Source organism: Canis lupus, chromosome 33 (assembly GCF_003254725.2).
Source record: "Canis lupus dingo isolate Sandy chromosome 33, ASM325472v2, whole genome shotgun sequence".
NCBI lineage: Eukaryota > Metazoa > Chordata > Mammalia > Carnivora > Canidae > Canis > Canis lupus.
The window spans coordinates 24,818,807-24,838,820 of record NC_064275.1 but is presented as its reverse complement, the minus strand read 5'-3'; the positions used below and the strand labels follow the sequence as shown (position 1 = coordinate 24,838,820).

The window sequence follows — 20,014 nt, the reverse complement described above, 5'->3', positions numbered from 1 at the left end:
CCCTGGGCTGAAGGCAGGTGCTCAACCATTGAGCCACCCAGGCATCCAGCATTTAATTTTTTAAATAACTGATTATAATGGAAGGGTTTGTTTCATAATTTATCTTGTTTCTATTTTGTTTTTTAAAACAGTATTTTGGGGCACTTGGGTGGCTCAGTTGGTTAAGCAGCAAACTCTTGGTTTTGGCACAGGTCATGATCTCAGGGTCCTGGGATTGTGCCTCTGGATGAGCACCATGTTCAGGGAGGAGTCAACTTGTGAATTTTCTCTCCCTCTGCCCCTTCCCCTGATCGTTCTCTCTCTCTCTCAAATCTTTTTTAAAAACTACAGTATTTCAACATATCTATATAGTATTAATTATTTTTAAAATGGATTACAAAGATCTTTTCAAAAAGAGGGCAAATTGGTTCCTGCCTATTGGTTAGTAAGCCCAGATATGTAGAGCATGACAAAGACCACAATATCACATGCCGTCCTGCTATTCTTTCTGATGGAAAATTCTAGTATCTAACTTACTCTGGCTCCCAAATCTGCTCTAGTTTTTTGGATCTCCTTCTCAATTTTGTTACCTCTTTTTGGTTTTCTGTAGAAAGCCTGAAAACTGGAGTCCTCTCACAAACCCCCATCTTCAATAGTATAACCGAAGGAGGGAAAGGGAATGATTTGATGGTGGTATTAATTAGGAAACTTTAATAAAAATATTAATAATAGGTGTCTATTATTCATGTACAGGATGATTCTCTTGCCCACCTAGTACACTCTTTTGGGGGAGGGGATGGATCTTTGTGTCCAGACAACTAGTAAACTTTTACTTGTTCTTCAAGACCACTCAAAAATCACCTCCTTTCTGAATGTAGCCTCAAACTTAAGGCTTCATCTGGTGCTATTATCCTAACTTTCATAGCCCCTTGTGCACATTTCCTTTATAACACATCACATTTTATTACATTTGACTTTTTTTTTTTTTACTCTGCTACTCATTAACATCCTGAAACTGAGTTCTCCAAAGGTGGAAGTTGTATTCCCAAAACCTAATAAAGTATTGACATAGAGTAGGTGTACAATGAGTATTTGCTGAATAAATGTTGAAAAAAACAGTAAAGTCAGGATACGAGGTGAGGAGTTACTCTGAAGAGGGCTAAACAAAGTATGTTCAAGTGTTAGAGAAATATGTTACACGTGAACACTTGAGGAATCTGAGTTGGAAGATGAGTAAGGCAAGAGGAAGTATGAGGCAATTCTTCTTGGAAATGTATAGAATGGAAACCATACATATTAACCCCTTATAATGTGCTCTTGGGAATGTGGCTCTCTGAATTTCTTAATTTTTACTGTTCTCTAACATAGGCACAGTGCCATTACATATTGAAGGGGAGAAAATGTTTAATAGAAACTTCTCACTACTCACTGGCTCAGCACACTGCACAAAAAAGAGAATCTTGCTCAAAGGAATCTTAGAGATCATTTACTCCAATATCCTATTCAATGAAAACTATTTCTCCTACAACATTCTTGATATCTTGTTTAAATAGTCCTCATAGAAATCTTTAAAGGTATATAAAAAATCAAATTTTGGGTTGTTATACAACCTTTGCAAGACTATGTTCTCTCTATTCTAGACTTTTCTACTTCCAAATTCAGGCTCAGTTACACTAATGAGGCAGGGTCGTCTAGTGGCTTAGCATAGCTTATGACAGAATTAGGTCATATGCTCAGCCCTAAATATGAACAGAACTTCCGGCATTACAAAAGTATTTTGGCTAGGGGTTTCAGGTATCTTCAGTGCATCAGATCCTTCAGTCATATGTATATTCACGTGTTTTTTTCCTAACTCCTAATTCAAGTCAAAGTCAATGGAAACTGCAGCCTGACTCATCAGAGGAATGCTGTATTGGCTTCAAACAACTCAGAACAATAGAGAACAAACTGATGGTTACCAGAGGGGAGATTGTTGGGGAAATGGGTTATTTAGGTGATGGGCATGGGGTGTTGCATGGGAGTGCTGAATCACTATATTATACACATGAAACTAATACTACACTATGTTATCTAACAAATTTAAATAAAACCTTAAAAAAATAAATATAATATGTACAAAAACCCTCTGTGGTGCCACAATTGAATCACATTTTTAGGAACAGAACAAACTCTGAATCAGTCTGAATGTGGCTTATCACTTTAATGGGAAATACATAAAGAGGTAGGCTAGAACTTTCTAATTCAAAGCTTTTGATTAGTTGTTTCTTGGTTAGAGACAACTGGATTGACCTTTTGATTTCCAATGGAGGATTTCTACTTTGTAACGGCTAAGCTACAACTGATACTGGAAATTAGAATGGCCAAGGAGATCAGATTCAGTCTCTTTAGGCCATTGATGTTTGTTACTATTTTTATAATAACTGCTACTATATTTTATTGAGAATTTATGTTCTGTAAATTAGCATAAAGTTAAGGTTGAGAAACTTGGCTAAAGGTATAATGGTAGGAACAGCAGGTAGGTTGAAATTTCCCAGACTCCAAAGCAGCTTACTTTCCAGTAAGCAGCCCAATAGGTATGTTATATATGATATAGCAGATACCAATTGTGTCGGCCTAGATGTCTTCTGCAAAATAAATCTAATACTAAACATTTAGATTGAAATGTTTATAAAATTTATCTGTGTTTTGTTTCATTTACTGTTTGGAACATAGTAATGAATTTCACTTGTCTCTATCTTCCCCTAAGCTAGAAACTTAGAACAAAGCACCTGGTACATATATAGGTATAGTTCTCTCTCTCTCTCTCTCTCTCTCTCTCTCACACACACACACACACACACACACCACACAATTTTAGAGTCACCATACTATGGTAGAGCCCTGAAAGGCCTACATACTTCTATATTACCACCCCTCCCTGCCCCGCCTTTTATGAAGGGACTAACATAAAGTCAGGCAAAGAAGAATCTTTATTTGAATTTGCCCCAGCATAAAAAAAAAATGTTTTATGTCATGACTCTACTTTTCTTGCTATATTAAAATATGTATTATAATTCTATCTGGACAGTATTAATGAATTAGTGATTTATTAGTGTTGCATGAACAAGAGTTAAAGGATTATGAAGCTTTATTTCTGTTCTTGTTTACCTTGAACTATAAACTCCCAGAGAAAACTACTTCTTCAACACACTTTTTTTAAGTGCATAAAATAGAAGGACAAATCATTTGGGATCAAAGGACCTTGAAATCTGAAGATTTGGGCTGGTTCAGACTAAGCCATTTATTAATAGGTTAATCTTGGTCAAGTTATGAAATTTTTCCTTAGTCATACTTTCTCCACTTGTGTAAAATGAGAACTATACTAACCTTACAGGGTTGCTATAGGATTGAATAAGATAATACATATGAAAAATACTTTGTTTGCTTTAAAGTACTATATCAATATTGATTACAATTTTTAGCAAACAAGGCTTAATAAATTCAAAATATGATAATTTGTTGATTCTATGAACTATAAAAACTAAAAAGTATATTAAGTTTTTTTGAATTTTTTTTAAAACATCCTCTTCATAACTTAGCAACTTTGTCACTGTTTGGCTGTCCTTTAGTTTCAACTGTGATAAGTTTTTTGCAATTCTTATATTTCTTTTTCTCATTTTTTAAATGAAAACCAGGAAAAAGCATAGGCTTTATAACAAAATGTTATAAAGGTTAAGCTGGAATTCTAGCTCTACTTATTTAAATACTCTGTCAGTTTTCTCCTCAGCAAAAAGCCTATCCCAGGGGTGATGTAAGAAAAAAAAGAAACTAGGTTTGAAAAATTGTGGGTAACAATTATTTTTAGGTTTCTTGTTTACTAACTTCATTTGGAATCTAGAACATTGGGAATTTATGCTTCTTAAAATTGCAAATCTGGTCATAACCATTTTGTAATGAATGCCTAATTGAAGGAAGCTGTGCAACCTGTGTTCGATTTTGATTTGGCCTCTCTGAATAGCAACAAATATTCAACAGTTCTGCATAAAACAGATTATAAGACTTTCCTTTCTGCTCACTATTTCTGAGAGAACATTGCCCCTTTGAGGCAATTCTCTTGTGGAATTTCCATGATCATCCTGGTAGTTTGTGATCATAGGTAATATTTTATTGTATTCCAAAAAGTTATTGTATTACAAAAGCATTTTTACAAAACCACTTTACTTTTTGGCACTTAAGTTTCCCTGAGTTCTCTGTTGGTTCCCTCGTATTTTTTTAGGTCTGATAAAAGTATTCAGACTTAAGGTAGAAAAATAACTATCAAAATTATATAGAATATTACAAAATCATAGAAGCCTTAGGAATTCCTACTTTATTCCAGGGAATTTTGTCTTCATTCACCATGGGGGGACTTATATTTTCAGCACAAATAAGAATAAAGCATTTGAGAAAAATTGTGTAGTCCAGAAAATTGTAGAGATATGAAAAACTTGTTTGTTCAAAAAAAAGATTTTCACTTTCACCTGGCAAGTGATGTACTTGATTCCTCTGTTTCACAGCTGGTATTTCATTCCTATAAAAGCCTGGTGCTCCCTCAGGAGTTCTGGTAGCAAGTCCTAAAGGAAGGGAATAAAAGACTTTGGCATTTAATTTCTTAGCCCAAGTGAACCCAGAAGTTTTATCTTGGAGGTGAATTTCATGATAACTGTTTGGAAGGCTCTCTGTTTTGTGCCTTTATCTGAGTATTTTGGTGCCGTCCCAACAGAGGTCTATTTGGAGGGAAGAAGCTTTCTTCTTTGGAAGATATAGTGGGGTTCCAGAAATGTAGAACCAGACAGAAGGAGCATTCAAGCTAGGCTATAAGACCTAGTTCTAACCCAGGTTTGAAAACAACAGAGATGGTTATTTCTTTGTTAGTATTTTGTGATGTTAGCCTTTATGATATTTTAATAAAGATATCTTTACTAAAGATACCTAAGTAAACATATTTTAATAAAGATACATATTTTTATCACCCTAGCCTTAACTTGACCTTAATAGCATAGTAAGTATATCATTGTGGACAGTGAGAATCACAAGGATTGATGGCTATATTGGTAGCAGCAGTACTAGAACCCTGATGCTAACCTAGAAAAATATGTTCATCTGAGCAAATGATTTTTAAAGGCACATCTTCAAGAAGGAAAAATTAGAAAAATGCACATCTTGTGGGCAGATATAACTCTACAGTTGAGGGCTTGGTTAGTTTTCAATTCTTTGTCCAAAGAAAAAGGGTCTGTTTCCTTTAGGGACTGCAGTTCTGTTCCAGATAATGGAACTAGGGCTGAATGTTAGTTCTTGCTCATCCCCTTGGGAGGTATATTTATATAGTACTCAAACTGCACAACCTTACCTGGTGAATGAAAAAGGGTTATCCAGCTTTAAGAGAAAACAACTATTTGTAAAATTACTAGTTTAATGTTGGTTTCTGCAGATAGACTGTCAGATGCATTTGGCATGGAGTAGGTTCGTTTGTTCATTTATTCTCAGTAGATAATATCTACATAACTGTAGATACTGAAAATTATTTGAATAGTTGAGTGAATGAATAAGTAATATGAAATGGTTATATTATCCTGGGAGTTGATAACATCAGCTTTCCAGTTGGCTCACTGGGATTCTTTCAGTTTCCAATTCCTCCTCAAATAAATATTTACTAGTCTTAAACTTTATTTTACTTGCAGTTTTTATGGCTAATGGGAGTTTGAGATCCATGTAGAAAATCAGAGTTACAGAACGATTATTGGTTTCTGGCTTGCCTAATTACCAAACATTCCTGCTCAGCTATTTGCATCAATGTTTTAATCAGACTTTAAAGGGTTGAAGGTTTGAGATCACAAAATAGATACTGAGAAGGTAAGTATTGAAAAAATATTGTAAAAACTTCAAAGAGCCATGGTTCTCAAGTGGTTAAGAGGCCAGAAACATTAGCATTATGTAGGGAGTTGGTAGAAATGCAAAATTTGAGGCCCCAGTCTAGACTTGTTCAATTAGAATCTCTGTGTTTTAACAAATTCTTCACATGATTCTGATATAGGCTTATGTTTGAGAACCACTGCATTAAGGAAAAAAATAAAGAGAAGGCAAGAATAGTATTGGTTCTTTAAATGTCTTATATACGTGAAAAAGGGGAGATTATTCAGATACAAACATAATAATTGCCATTGTTAATCAGACCTAGTGAAGTGAACTGTTTCTTAGTGTATGAATCAAGGAGACATTAGGAGGCATGGCTGTTTTTCTTAATTTTTCAAAAGTTAAATATATTACATATATTCCAGTTTTCCTTAATAACATATATTGATTTGGTTCTTCATAAATTTTCTAAACATTTTAACTGTTGATATTTTCATTTCTTTCTATCTTTAGAGATAATAGGCTTCATGAGTTTTATAAACTACTGTTAAAAATCTTTTTTTTTTTTTTTTTACTGTTAAAAATCTTAAATGCACTTTTTTCAGTTACATTTTAGTTTTATGAGATTGGGCTAAAAAGTCTGCATTTACCCTAACTATACCTTTCCTGATAATCTAGATACAGTGATTCCTACAATAGGAAGAGAGGACAGAATGTAATGTTACGTATATGTGTTACTGGGGTATTCTAGGAATAGCACTGGGCACATACTCTGTTGTGGGCTTACAAAGACTCCTTGATAAACACAATTATTTGTCTTTTGCATGGTAAATGAATGGAATATGCAAATAATATTTCCAATTTTCTTAAGATAAAATAAACTTTGTTGGCACTGTTCCCAGAAGGATAAATTTCATACATTTTAACAAATCTATAATGATTTAAAAGCTGTAATAAGAAAAATCTCTCATTCCTCAATTATGAATTGCTACTAAAGAAGAGTGGGCCCTGTCCAACAAACCAGCCTCAAAAAGGGCACTGAAGTGATAAGTGAATCTTACAGCCAATTATTTCTGTCCTAAGCAACCTAACAAAAAAGTAGCCAAAGCCTTCCTGCTTTGAAGCAACCTACTTCATTGCATGCAAAGTCCTGACTCTGCTTTGCAAAAAAAAAAAAAAAAAAGTGGTGGTTGTGATGTTTCCAGATTTGCTCTGATATTAGTGAAAAAAGAAATATTAGATGCAGAAGGCTAACAGCAAGATGTCTACTAAAAACCTATAATAATTATCATAATTATGGGAAGAAGGAAGAGATGTTTGCTAACACCACATATATTCAATATTCTATTGGAGGTCCCAGCTAATCTTTTCCTTTAGAAATAAGAAAGAGAACTGTCATTTTAACACTGGACATAATTTAATAGACAATCCAAAAGTATTTACAAATTATTAGAATTTATCCAGTTTTCTGGATTTGAAGTCAATATACAAAAACTAATTACACTTTTATATTACAGCCACAAACTTTAAGAAAAAGATGTAAAAAATTTACAGCATATAAAAACACCAGATGCCAAGGAATAAAGCCAGTGAAAGGTGTGCAAGACCTCTAAAAATAAAACTAAAAACTTTGCTGAAAGATTCATGTGGAACAAGTAAAACTTTTTTATAGACTATCACTGGAAATAAAACTGGACCTACCATTTTGAAAAAGTAGTATTTACTGAAGCTGAACACAGACATACCCTATGACCCCCAAAATTCACTCCCAGATACTATGTACAACGAAAATGAGTTTATATTTGCATTAAAAGTTTTACAAGATTGGTCATAACGGCTTTACTTAAAATAGCGCCAAAGTAAAACCACCTAAATGTGCAGCAACAATAAAATGCATAAATAGATATATTCATATAAGGGAAGATCACACAAAAATGCAAATCATTCAGGAATGCAACTGAATATAATATATATAATGTTGAACAAAATTAGCAAGAGGCAAGAGTAAATAATGTAGGTTTCCATTTGTATGAGAGTCTCAATCCCACAAAACAATTCTATGGTTAAAAGTCAAAACAGTAGGTACCTTTGTGTGGGCATAAGTGGCTGAGAGGCATGAGGGAGATTTCTGAGTTCTTGAGACATTTCATATTATACCTTAGTTTAAAAAGTTTACTCCTAAAGAGGCAAGACCAAGGTATACAAAAAAATTCCAAGTAAAAAAAGCAAGAGTTGTGGTATCATAGTAAACAAAGTGGAATTCAGGTGAAAAAGATATAATATGAAATGAACAATGGTGATTAATGGTACAAGATGTACTTTCTGTGGATGTATTTTTAAATATCTACACATGAATATTTTTAACACAGCAGATATAAGGAAAAATAGAAACATTATTATACAGTATTTTAATTTTCCTTTATTCTTGACAAGTAATCAAAAAAGAACATGAAAGGCTTCAATAACATTAAGGTAGCACTTATATCTACTTAATGCTACAAGTTAACATTAAGTAACTCAGGTAAAGACATAAATTGCTTACTCTATGGAAAACACTGAGAATGAAATCACAATTTATCAAAATCTATGACACATATAGTGTAGAGTTCAATGGAAATTTAATCTTATTTATAAAGAAATAATATCAATGTAAGAAATGAATGAATGAAGCATCTACCACAACAACAACAAAAATGGAACAGTGAAAAATAAGGAAAGCAAAGGAGGGAACTAATAAAGTTAAAAGCAGAAATTAAAAGCCCCAAACCCACTAAACCTTCTATTCAGGTTAAAAAAAAAAAAACAAAACAGAAAAATAGATCGACTATTAACTAGCTTAAATAGAGAACCACAATCTTTGCATATGATACATTTGAGCATTGTTAGAAAATTTCCATAATGAAAAGTTTTCTTTACAGAGAATATGAAAACACAAAATAATTATAAAGGCTAAATGACTTGATGGGAGAATTCTACCAAAATTAAAAAATGGTTGACTCCAATAGTATTTAAATTGTCTGGCATAAAGAAAGAAGTTCTTAAAAGAAATATCTGAATGCAGAAGAGCTACCACAAGCAAAGTTAAGCTGAGAAAAATATTTGGATCTCATAAAAGGGTAATCTTAATTTGTAAAGAGGCAATAAAATTGATATGAAAGGGATAAACCTATAGAATATGGGCAAATTGTATGAATAGGTGATTTACTAAAAAAATATTAAAGAATTCTTAAACAATTGAAAAGGTATTCAATATCACTTTCATGAGAGGTAAATTGAAAGAAACTACATGGACACATCCTTTATTCCCTAACAGACTTACGAAATTAAAAAAATAACCAATATTTGTTGCTGGAAGGAGAGAAAATTGGGAGAATTTATAAAGATTAGATAGGCATACACTCTGACTTAGCTCCAAATTTAGGAATTTATCTTCTAAATATACCTGTACACATTTAAAATGAATGTACAAGTGTTAGTCACTGTAGCATTATATGCTATGGAAGAAGTTTGGTAGCAAATCAAGTGTCCTTTAATTGGTAAAATGACTAAGTTATGGTACATGCAATTAAATATCATACAACTATCATTATGTAATCAAATGGAAAGACAAGATACATAGTAAAGTGAAACAATCAAAGTATGGTGTAATTCATATACTACTTGTGTACGAAACAGGAAGCAAAAAAGAATACATGTCTTTTTGGTTTGTTTACAAACAAACTGAAAGGATAAATAAGAAAGTAGCTGTTTTTTTTTTTTTTTTCCAAAAAGGAAGTAAAAAAGGATAAAGACAGTATATGGTGAAGGGTAGGAGGGGAGACTTTAAATTCCATTTCTTTTTGACATTTAAAGTGAAGTTATTTAAATTGATATAGAATATTGAACTTCTAGTGAAGATTTCTAACAGAAAATATCAAAGTAATATTTTAAGGAGATTAATATTACAACCTGATATGCAAAATGAATTGTAAGACTGAGAGATGAATAGCAGAGACACATGTTAGAACATTTTTGTGATATACTAAAGGTGGAGTAACAAATGCCTAAATTAGGATGGTGCCAATAGAAATGCCGAAGAAAGGATAAAATGTATGGGATCATGTTTAAAATAAAAGCAGTAAAATAAAGACTAAATAGATATGATTAAAACAAAAATTTACACATGACACAACTAAATTCTATGTAGCCTACATTCCTGAAGAATAAAGATAAACAACTAACAATTCTTAAGACAGTAAATTGAGGAAATGTCATAGTTCTAAATGATTTTCTAAAAGACAGAATTAATTCCTTTATAAGGTATTAAATGTTTATATATTTGTGTGAAGTTAAAATAAAAAATTTTCAATTCTCTATGAAAACACATCTATAGTTCAATATCAAGGATGTACCTAACATTTTTGCTTAAAATTTACATATTTATGCATTGGAGAAAGATCAGGTAAATAAATTTTAAAAAATAAGCTAACCATTCATAACACCCAACAATTTCTACTACTAACATTTTTTTGCATGCCTTAAAGACTTATTCCTAGGAATCTTTATTTAAAAGATTTTTATTTATTCATGAGAGACAAAGAGGCAGAGACACAGGCAGAGGGAGGAGAAGCAGGCTCCATGCAAGAAGCCCGATGTGGGACTCCAGGATCATGCCCTGAGCCAAAGGCAGACATTCAACCGCTGAGCCACCCAAACATCCCTCTAGGAATCTTTATACTCACATTCTCTTACTGATTCAATTCTAGTATAAGAAGACAGAGTTTCTGTATAACATTACCAATTTTTACTTAGCATTATTTATACATCTGTGAAAAAAAAAATCTTCCCTTAAAATGTCTCTTTAGTAGTGCACTCATAACTTTGGTCTTAATTTTTTGGGAAGCCAAAAATATTTTTAAAGACATTTATTTCTAATTGATTTTATTATTATTTTTTAAAATTTTATTTATTCATGAGAGACAGAGAGGTAGAGACACAGGCAGGGGGAGAAGCAGGCTTCATGCAGGGAGCCTAATGTGGGACTCAATCCCAGAACTTCGGGGTCATGTCCTGAGCCAAAGGCAGATGCTCAATCACTGAGCAACTTAGGCATCCCTCTAATTGATTATAGAATGAAATTTACTTATGATTAAATTTCAGAAACTAAATTACAATTACTAAAATTATGAATTTCACATTGTAAGAATTATGAAAATAAAGCAGTATATTACTGCAGTGAATTACCAGAAGACTGAAAGGTACCATTCATGTTTACCTGAAGTGGGAGACTTGCAGCGCTCAAGTTCCAGGGGAACTGGACTGTCATTTAGCTCAGTTAAACCTGAAAGTGAAATGATAAGAAATGAGATAAATTTTGCTAACACTTTGTAGATAATTCTTATTTATTCCTGAAAGTTTAAAAAGGTTTTTCTTCCCTTGTGAAAACTTTTCTGTCTCATGATAATGATTCTGAAAATTTGTTTCAATAAATGATACCAGGTACAATAAGGAGCAATAACTAACAGATATACAAGGAGTAATTGAACATAATGGTAGAAAATATAAAATATTTTTAATTTTTTTCATGCAAAACAGCTACTTTAATAGATGACCTAGTTTCATCTGAAAATAGGCCAAAAATAATACAACTCCTAAGGGATTTTTTAGAAAGATCTAATCAAATCTTCTACTTTCAAAAGAAATGCTTACTGGCTTTTATAAAGAACATTAAGGGGATGCTACAAATTTAAGTATTATACTTAGTTATAAAAAGGCAGTGTTGTATAGTACATATTAAGTGATTTGATGGTATCAAATTCCTTCTTATAATCACTACATTTTTCTCTTATTTTTAATATTCCATCACTCTACTGATAAATACAAGGATAGGCACAATAGGTAAATAAACATTTTATAATTCTCATTATCTGCCAGCCTGCATTCCTATGGTATTTGTAAAATATCCTTAATATGGTTTTCCTATCCTTGTTAGAGATTCTTGTATACTTTTTCTTTATAATTAAATATTCAGAGTTTCTACTTTGATGTAAATCTCCCTACCCAGAAGTACTTAAGGGCTATTGTTAATTACCAAAACGATCTTTGTTCATATTCCTTGCCACCACCTCCTTTATGTAATTTGTATCAATAAACTTGCTGTGAATTCAAAAAAATCATAGAATTTCAGAAAACACCTGCTGTGGTATTCTAGCCCAACTTTTATGTTTTACAGATAAGAAACTGTCAGTTCAGAGTTTAAACTGTTTTAAGGTTACAGAACTAAGCTAGTGCCAAAGCTTGAATAGAATTCTTTATATATTTAAGAGTTTTTTTGTTGGAAGTAGGTATTGTGAATATTTTCTTCCCATGTGTCTTGTCATTTTCTTAGTGAAAATGAAATGTCTTTTGATGATCAGATTTATTTCTTTGAAGGACAATTTATCATTTTTTTCTTTTGTAATTTTTTTGAATTCCTATGTGAGTCATCTTTGCCTACTCCATGGTCATGAAGACATTGTTTTCTTTAAGAAGCTTTTTAATTTTCAGCTTTCATTTTTAGGACTATATTTCATCTCAAATTAATGTTGATTGTAGTGTGAAAAGATTAAGGTCCACTTCTCCCCTATATGTTTGTCCAGTTTTTCCATTGTAATTTGTTTAAAAAGATCTTCCTTTCTTCACTGATTTTTATTAGTGCCTTAGTAAAAAATAAATTTGCCACATAAGTGTAGGTTTATTTCTGGACGTTATATTCTGTAGTCATTGGTTTATTTGCCTATCTTTTTCTTTTTAAGATTTTATTTATTCATGAGAGACATGGAGAGAGAGGCAGAGACACAGGCAGAGGGACACAGCAAGCTCCCTGCCAGGAGCCTGATGCAGGACTCAATCCAAAGACCCCAGGATCATGACCTGAGCCAAAGGCAGACAGATACTTAACCATTGAGTCACCCACGTGCCCCTATTTGCCTATCTTTTTTTGATTACCACACTAATTAATGTAGGTTTATAGTACATCTTGAAGTCAGGTAGTAATATACTCCAACTTTTTCTTTCCAAGAGTGTTTTAATCATCTCAGATTCTTTGCACTTCCAAATAAATTTCAGAATCAATTTGTCAATTTCTACAAGAGGATATGCCAAATTTTTATTGGACTGTAATAAATCCAAGATAATTTTGGAAGAATAAACATTTAAAAAACATTCAGTCTCCCAACCCATAAAGATGCTGTTCTCCTCCATTAAATAAATGATCTTTTAAAATTTTCTTTCTGCAGTAGTTTGTAGATTTCAGTATAGAGGTTTTTGATCACAGCATTTTTCAAGTCTTCTATTTTCTCTCTGGTTTTCCACCTGGTTCTTATTAAATCTTGATTTTAAAAAAAATCTAGTCCAACAATCTGTCTTCTGATTGGATTGGCCTCAAATAAGCAATTGGGAAGATATCCCTCTTTTTTTCTATTCCCTTTAGTTGTTTACATAAGATTAGTGTTTTTTCCTCCTTAAATATTTGATAGAATTAATCAGTGAAGTTATTTGAACTCTGCAGTTTTCTTTGTTTTGGCTATTCAATTTTGAATACAATTTTTTTTAAAAGATAGGAGGCTATTTATATTTTCCAATGTGTTTGGTGTCAGTTATATAATTTTTTCTTTCAAGAAATCTCTTAATTTCATCTATTCTGTCAATTTATAGGCATATAGTTGTTCATAGTCTTTATTATATTTGATGTCTGTAGAAAATCCATAGTGATATTCCTTTTTTCATTTATTGGTTACTTTTTTCCTTCTGGATCAATCTTATGAGGGTTTTACAGTTATTAGTAATTTTTTTTAAGAACTATCTTGTGATTTTGTTGATCTACTCATAGTTTGCTCTCTATTTCATTCACTTCTGTCACTATTCCTTTCCTTCTGTTTACTTTGTGTTACACTATTCTTTTTTTAGTGTCTTAGCAACGTTTATTGATTTGATATCGTTTGTTTTCTAATATAACTACTAATGTTCTAAATCTTACCCTTAAATAATAAACAACATCTCACAAATTTGGTATTTTGTGTTTATACTTGCAGTTCGAAAGTATTTAAAAATTTCCCTGTGATTTGTTTTTTAAGCCATGAGATAGTCTTAATTTCCAAATATTTGGGGACATTAATACATATTCTGTTATTAATTTCTAACTTTTTTATGATCAAGGAACATCTTCTGCCTGATATAAGTCCTTTAGAATCCACTATGCCTGTGAATATTACAGGTCCACTTGAAAAATGCATATTTTCCTTTGTATGGTGCAGATGTCTCTTTATGTCAGTTAGGCCAATTTAGGTTGAGAGTTGCTTAAGGTTTTTATATACTTAACAATTTTTGCCTATTTGATCAGTTACTGAGGAGAAATGATGAATTCGTAGCTATGATTGTATATTTATCTATTTCTTTCATTTCCTTTTTTGCTTTCTATATTTTCAATATCTCTTATTAGGTCTGTACCTGTATAGGATTTTATATACCTTTCAAATAAAGTGATTCTTTTCTAATTTGGAATTGCCTATCTATCTCCTTGTCTTGATGTCCACTTTATCTCATGATAGCTTTCTTGAGATTAGCATTTTGATAAAATTATTTTTCCCTTCATTTACTGTCAATCTATTTCTTTATGTTTTTATAATTAAAGTGTATCTCTTATAAACAACATATAGAGACAACATTAAATTTTGTCTCACAATCTCTGCCCTTTATTGGGGTGGGTGGGTGATGTGATGTTTGTTTCATTTACATTTAGTATAGCCATTATATGGCTATAATGGCTATATATGGTTATGTTTATGTCTACTTTTTTTTTGTTCAGTTTGCCCTTCTGTCTTTTTTCCATTATTTCTCTTTTCTGTCCTTTGAGAAAATAAAAATTTTTTAAAGATTTTATTTATTTGTTCATAAGAGACACAGAGGGAGAGGCAGAAGCACAGACCGAAGGAGAAGCAGGCTCCATGCAGGGAGCCTGACGTGGGACTCAATCTCTCATCTCCAGGATCACACCCTGGGCCGAAGGCAGTGCTAAACCACCCGGGCTGCCCAAGAAAATAAAATATTTTTTAGTATTTTATTTTATCTTCTTTTTGGCTACTTACCTTCACCTCTGTTTTATTATTTTTAGTGGTTCTTTTAGGGATTATAATATGCATCTATAATTCATCACAATCTACTTTTTTTTTTTTTTAAGATTTTATTTATTCATAGACACAGAGAGAGAGGGGCAGAGACACAGGCAGGGGGAGAAGCAGGCTCCATGCAGGGAGCCCCATGCGGGACCCGATCCTGGGTCTCCAGAATCACATCCCAGGCTGCAGGCGGCGCCAAACCGCTGTGTCATTGGGGCTGGCCCACAATCTACTTCTAATTATTATTGCATCATTTATCTTATGATTAAAGAAACTTACAACATTATATAATGTAATTCTGTTTATGTCCCTCCCATCCTTTGTTACTAATGTCATATATTTTTCTCTACATGTTATAAACTCCATAATACAATTAGTTTTAATTTAAAAATTAAATGAATCCTTAGGGATTTTAAGACAAAATAATCTTTTATATTTACCCACATAATTATTCTTTCCAATGCTTTTCATTCTTACTAGATATCTAAACTCCATCTGGTGCTATTTCCTTCAGCTTAAAAACCTCCTTTACCATATATGCCAATGACAAATTTATTTACCTTTATATTAAAGGTAGATGTAGAATTCTGGCTTTTCCTATTCTTTGCAGTCCAACCATCTATAGAAGGCCCATTTTTTTTTTTTTTTTTTTTTTTTTGCATCTGTTCCCAGGTCAGTCATTTGCCCCAGGTATGGAAGCAGCTAAAGATTTCTGCTCATCTATGAGTGGCTCTTTTCACTCAAGCAAGACTTCTTTGATCCACAAAACTTTTAAATATTCCTATAGAGAAGTATAATTTTAACTTTATCATTATATGTATCACAGGGTTTAATTATTGTTATCATAATTGTTGTTACCATGGGAATGAAGCTTTCATGTCCTTCAACATCCTATCTGGAAATGGGAAGCCCCTCCCTCACTTTTATCTTATCTTGGAAATACTGTGAAAGCTGAATTGAAGACATGGAAGACCAAACGAATGGAAACTAGGGAAATTGATTAATCCATTACTGATACTAGTTAGGTATCCAGTGAAGTGCTCAGAGTACATGCCAAATAATTGTGCTTTTCCCAAGATTATTGTGAGATTTCCCAAAGATTAGGTGGAGAAAATTATGTCTGATATACAAATAGACTAAAGTAAATTGACTAAACTTGGAAAGTTTATACAGTGATTCATTAGAAAATATATAATAAATTATGGTTGAGAACAGATACAGAAATTTTATGGTGAATAACTGAATATCAGAAGACAAACCCTTTGGTTACAGTGAATTATGTCAACCTTTATTTAAAATTTCTAAGAGTATACAGTTGATCCTTGTGCGACCAGGCTTTAAATTGCACAAGTCTGCTTATACATAATTTTTTTCAATAAATACAGTATAATGCTATAAATATATTTTCCTTATTTTCTTAATAGCATTTTCTTTAGTGGACTTTATTGTAAGAATACAGTATATAATACATACACAAAATATGTGTTAACTGACTTACTGGAAAGGCTTTTGGTCAATAGTAAGCTATTCATAGTTATGTTTCTGGGGAGTCAAAAGTTACACGCAGATTTTTGAGCGCACAGGAGGGTTGGTACCTCTAATCTCACACTATTTAAGGGTCAACTATGTATCTGTAATGTATCTTGGTGTATAATATAATGAAGACAGTATTTGAAGTAGCAACTTGTGAATGTTAAATGAAATATCAGTATTTTTTGGAGACTAAAACCCAGTATACAAGTGTCTTCATACATACAACTAGGCTATACTTTGGGGGATTTTCTTACCAAGTTATGATTTGCCACAAATGAATATTTTCCAATTTGTCATTTTGGTGAGATAATTTTCTGTTGTGGAATAGTATATAGGATTTTTATTGGCATTCTATTTACTAGATACCAGTAGAGTACTCCTCCTCTAATTACAAACGCCAAAAATATATCCAGACATTGCCAAATGTTCTGTTAGGGAGATAATTATTCCTGGTTGAGAACCACTGCTGTTATATTAGCTTGTTTTATTTGTTTGACTCACTCTGAGATTACTAGCTAAACTCTAGAAAACTCACATATATTACTAAGTAATAGCTCCTCTGCTTTTCTTGCTTTGTTCATTTTGTTTAAATTCAAAGATGAAACCTTATATTTTACCTACTAATTACACTTCAGTGTAGTTGCTTTCCAGCACAAAGTCTTGAGGTAAAAAAATATATACTAAAACTGATTTCAAACAGAAAGGAAATCTGATTGGAAATCAGAGATATAAAAACTACTTGTTAACCAAATCATACATTTTTCAACTTATCCCTCTCATTCTATAGCTCTCTCTAGCCTTTTTGTACCTATTATGATAGTGAAAGCCTTCTGTTAACCAATCTTTGTATATATGTTCTGATTCGCATCCCCTTTCACTTTCTTAAGGATTTTCCTCCTTTAGTTATCCCTTCTCCCCTTTATCATCAATCTCTGTCTCTAGGAATCATTCCATATTCACATTAATTTTAAAATATACTTTTAACTAAAATGAAAACAAAAAGTTCCTCCTCTTAACCATTTATTCCAGTCCAGTACTGACCTATTTTTCTTCACTCCTTCATACCAAACATCTTAAAAAGTTATTTACTTGTTCTATTTCCTCACTTGACTCTCTTCTTCCTAATATAATTTTGCTTTCTATTCCAATACTTTTCCCAAACTACTTTTTAAAGAGTCTCAGAGCAAGACCCACTAGTCACTTTCCTGAGCTTACCCTATTTTTCCTATCTGCAACATTTAACATGGCTAACTACTTCCTGAAACACTTCTCTTCATTTTGGCTTCTGTAATAGTGTCCCTAATTTTTCTCTTCTCTCTGGTAAATCCTTGTGCCATCTGCTCCTGGTTCCTTTGAAATTTAAATGTTGAAATTCCTGATGGCTGTATCCATAATCCTTCTCTCCCCCCCCCCAGGCAATTTCATTTATTCCCATGTCATGTCACACTATATGTATACTAAAGACTCAGATTATAGCATTGATATTCAGATTTGTTTACTTGTTTGTTTGACATCTTCACTTGGATAAGTGATAGACCTATCAAAATTTAACATATCTAAAACTGAAGTTTTACTGCTTATTACCATGCTCTACCCCAACCCTAACTTCATCTTTGTATTATGATACAATGTCAATCAGTTAAAGCCCAAATCCAGGAAGAATCTTTGATTCCACTCTCTGATCTCCCACACTGAATTAGAATTAGCAGCTTCTAATGATTCTTGGATCTATCCTTTTCTCTACAATAACATTTCTAAAACCCTAGTCAAAACCACCTCCTTATCTTTTCTGGCCTCCTAACTGGTATGCTGGCTTTTTTTTTGTTGTTGTTGGCTTTGCAATATTTTCTTAATGCAGCTGTGTGGATGATATTTTTAAGACATAAGTCATATCATTCCTCTGCTTGAAGTAAAATAGAATTTCTTATAATTGCCTCAGAAGCACATATAATCTTGTCTCTGCTCATATAGACATCAAAATCTTAACCCATATTCCTTCTGAATCATTTTTCACTATGCTCCTAGCCTCTTTGGCCTTCTTTCTATTTCTAGAAGATAGTTAGGTCCCTTACCACATTAAAACATTCTTATGGGTTGTTTATGCTACCTGGAATACACTACTCTCTGCTGGTTATGTGTCTAATTCTTTTTTAAAAAAGTTTTATTGAGGTTCCATTCCCATATTTATAAAGTATATGATTTGGTAAATTTCAGTATATGTATACACCTGTGAAACTATCTCCAGGATCAAGATAATAACATATCCCTCATGCCCAAAAGAGTTCATGTCTTTTTGTAACCTTCCTTCCAGCCCTTCCTGTAAGTGCCCCTTCACATCCCCAGGCAACCACTGATCTGCTTTCTGTCACTGTGCATTAGTTTTGATTTCCTAGAATTTTATATAAATGTAATCAACAATATGCATCCCTTTTTGCCTGCTTTCTTTTACTCCGTGCAATTGTTTTTAGATTAATCCATGTTGCAACATTTCTCAATAGGGCACTCAAAGAGAGGGAGGCCATAAGAGACTTCTAACTATAGAGAACAAACTGAGGGTTTGTTTGCAGAAACTGAGGGTTTCTGCAGAGGATGTGGATGGGGGGATGGGTTAAGGGTGATGGGTATTGAGGAGGGCACTTGTGATGAGCACTGAGGGTTATATGTAATTGATGATTACTAAATTCTACTCCTGAAACTAATATTACACTACATGTTAACTAAAAAATAAAAACTTGAAACATTAAAAAAAAAAAAGGAAAAAATAGTGTGTTCCTTTTATTGCTTAGTAAGCCACTGAATGGGTATAACAGAATTTGTTTATCCACTTACCTATTGTGGAGATTTTTAGTTGCTTTTGACTATTAATGTTTCAGTGTTTGGTTGCTATGAATGTCTTTGTATTCGTACATGCTTTCCACTTTCATTTGTCTAGGGTTAAATAACTAGATATAAAATGACTACATCATATTATAAGTGTATGTTTAAATCTTTATAACCTGCCAACTGATCATCCATTGTACATTCGTACCAGTATGGTGGGAGAGTTCTATTTCTTCTGGATTCTTGCCAATACTTGATATGATCAATCTTCTTAAATTTTAGCCACTCTAACCAATGTATAACGATATCTCATTGTAGTTTTAATTTGATTTTTCTAATGATGAATATTGAGCATCTTTTTATATGCTTATTTTTTATCAGTTACTTCTTTAATTTGTTGATTTGAATTAATAACGAAGGACCATCATTGCATTCCTGGAATAGTCTCTATTTAATCATTTTTTATATTCAGCTAGATTTGATTTCCTAAACTTTTCCATTTTTTTCCAAGTTTTTGTTTAAATTCCAGTTACTTAACTACAATATAATGTTAGTTTTAGCTGTAGAACTTAGTGACTCATCTCTTATGCAACACCTAGTGCCCATCACAACAAGTGCTCTCTTTGACCCATCACCCATTTAACCTATTCTCCCTTCCATCTCCACTCCAGTAATTC

The 20,014-nt window shown here is 32.5% G+C and overlaps 1 protein-coding gene across 6 annotated transcripts in view; it reads right to left on the bottom strand.

Moving 5' to 3' along the window:
• STXBP5L (syntaxin binding protein 5L) overlaps positions 1 to 20,014 on the bottom strand; it is a 381,900-nt gene that overhangs the window by 57,785 nt on the left and 304,101 nt on the right. For 4 of the 6 annotated variants that reach the window (XM_025475838.3, XM_025475854.3, XM_049105505.1 and 1 more), the window contains 2 exons: positions 11,105 to 11,170; positions 4,479 to 4,571 (listed from right to left, as the gene is read on the bottom strand). In XM_025475838.3, coding sequence (XP_025331623.1) covers positions 4,479 to 4,571; positions 11,105 to 11,170 — 159 coding nt within the window. The remainder of the gene's footprint in view (positions 1 to 4,478; positions 4,572 to 11,104; positions 11,171 to 20,014) is intronic. The other 2 variants (XM_025475864.3, XM_025475881.3) reach the window with 1 other exon arrangement.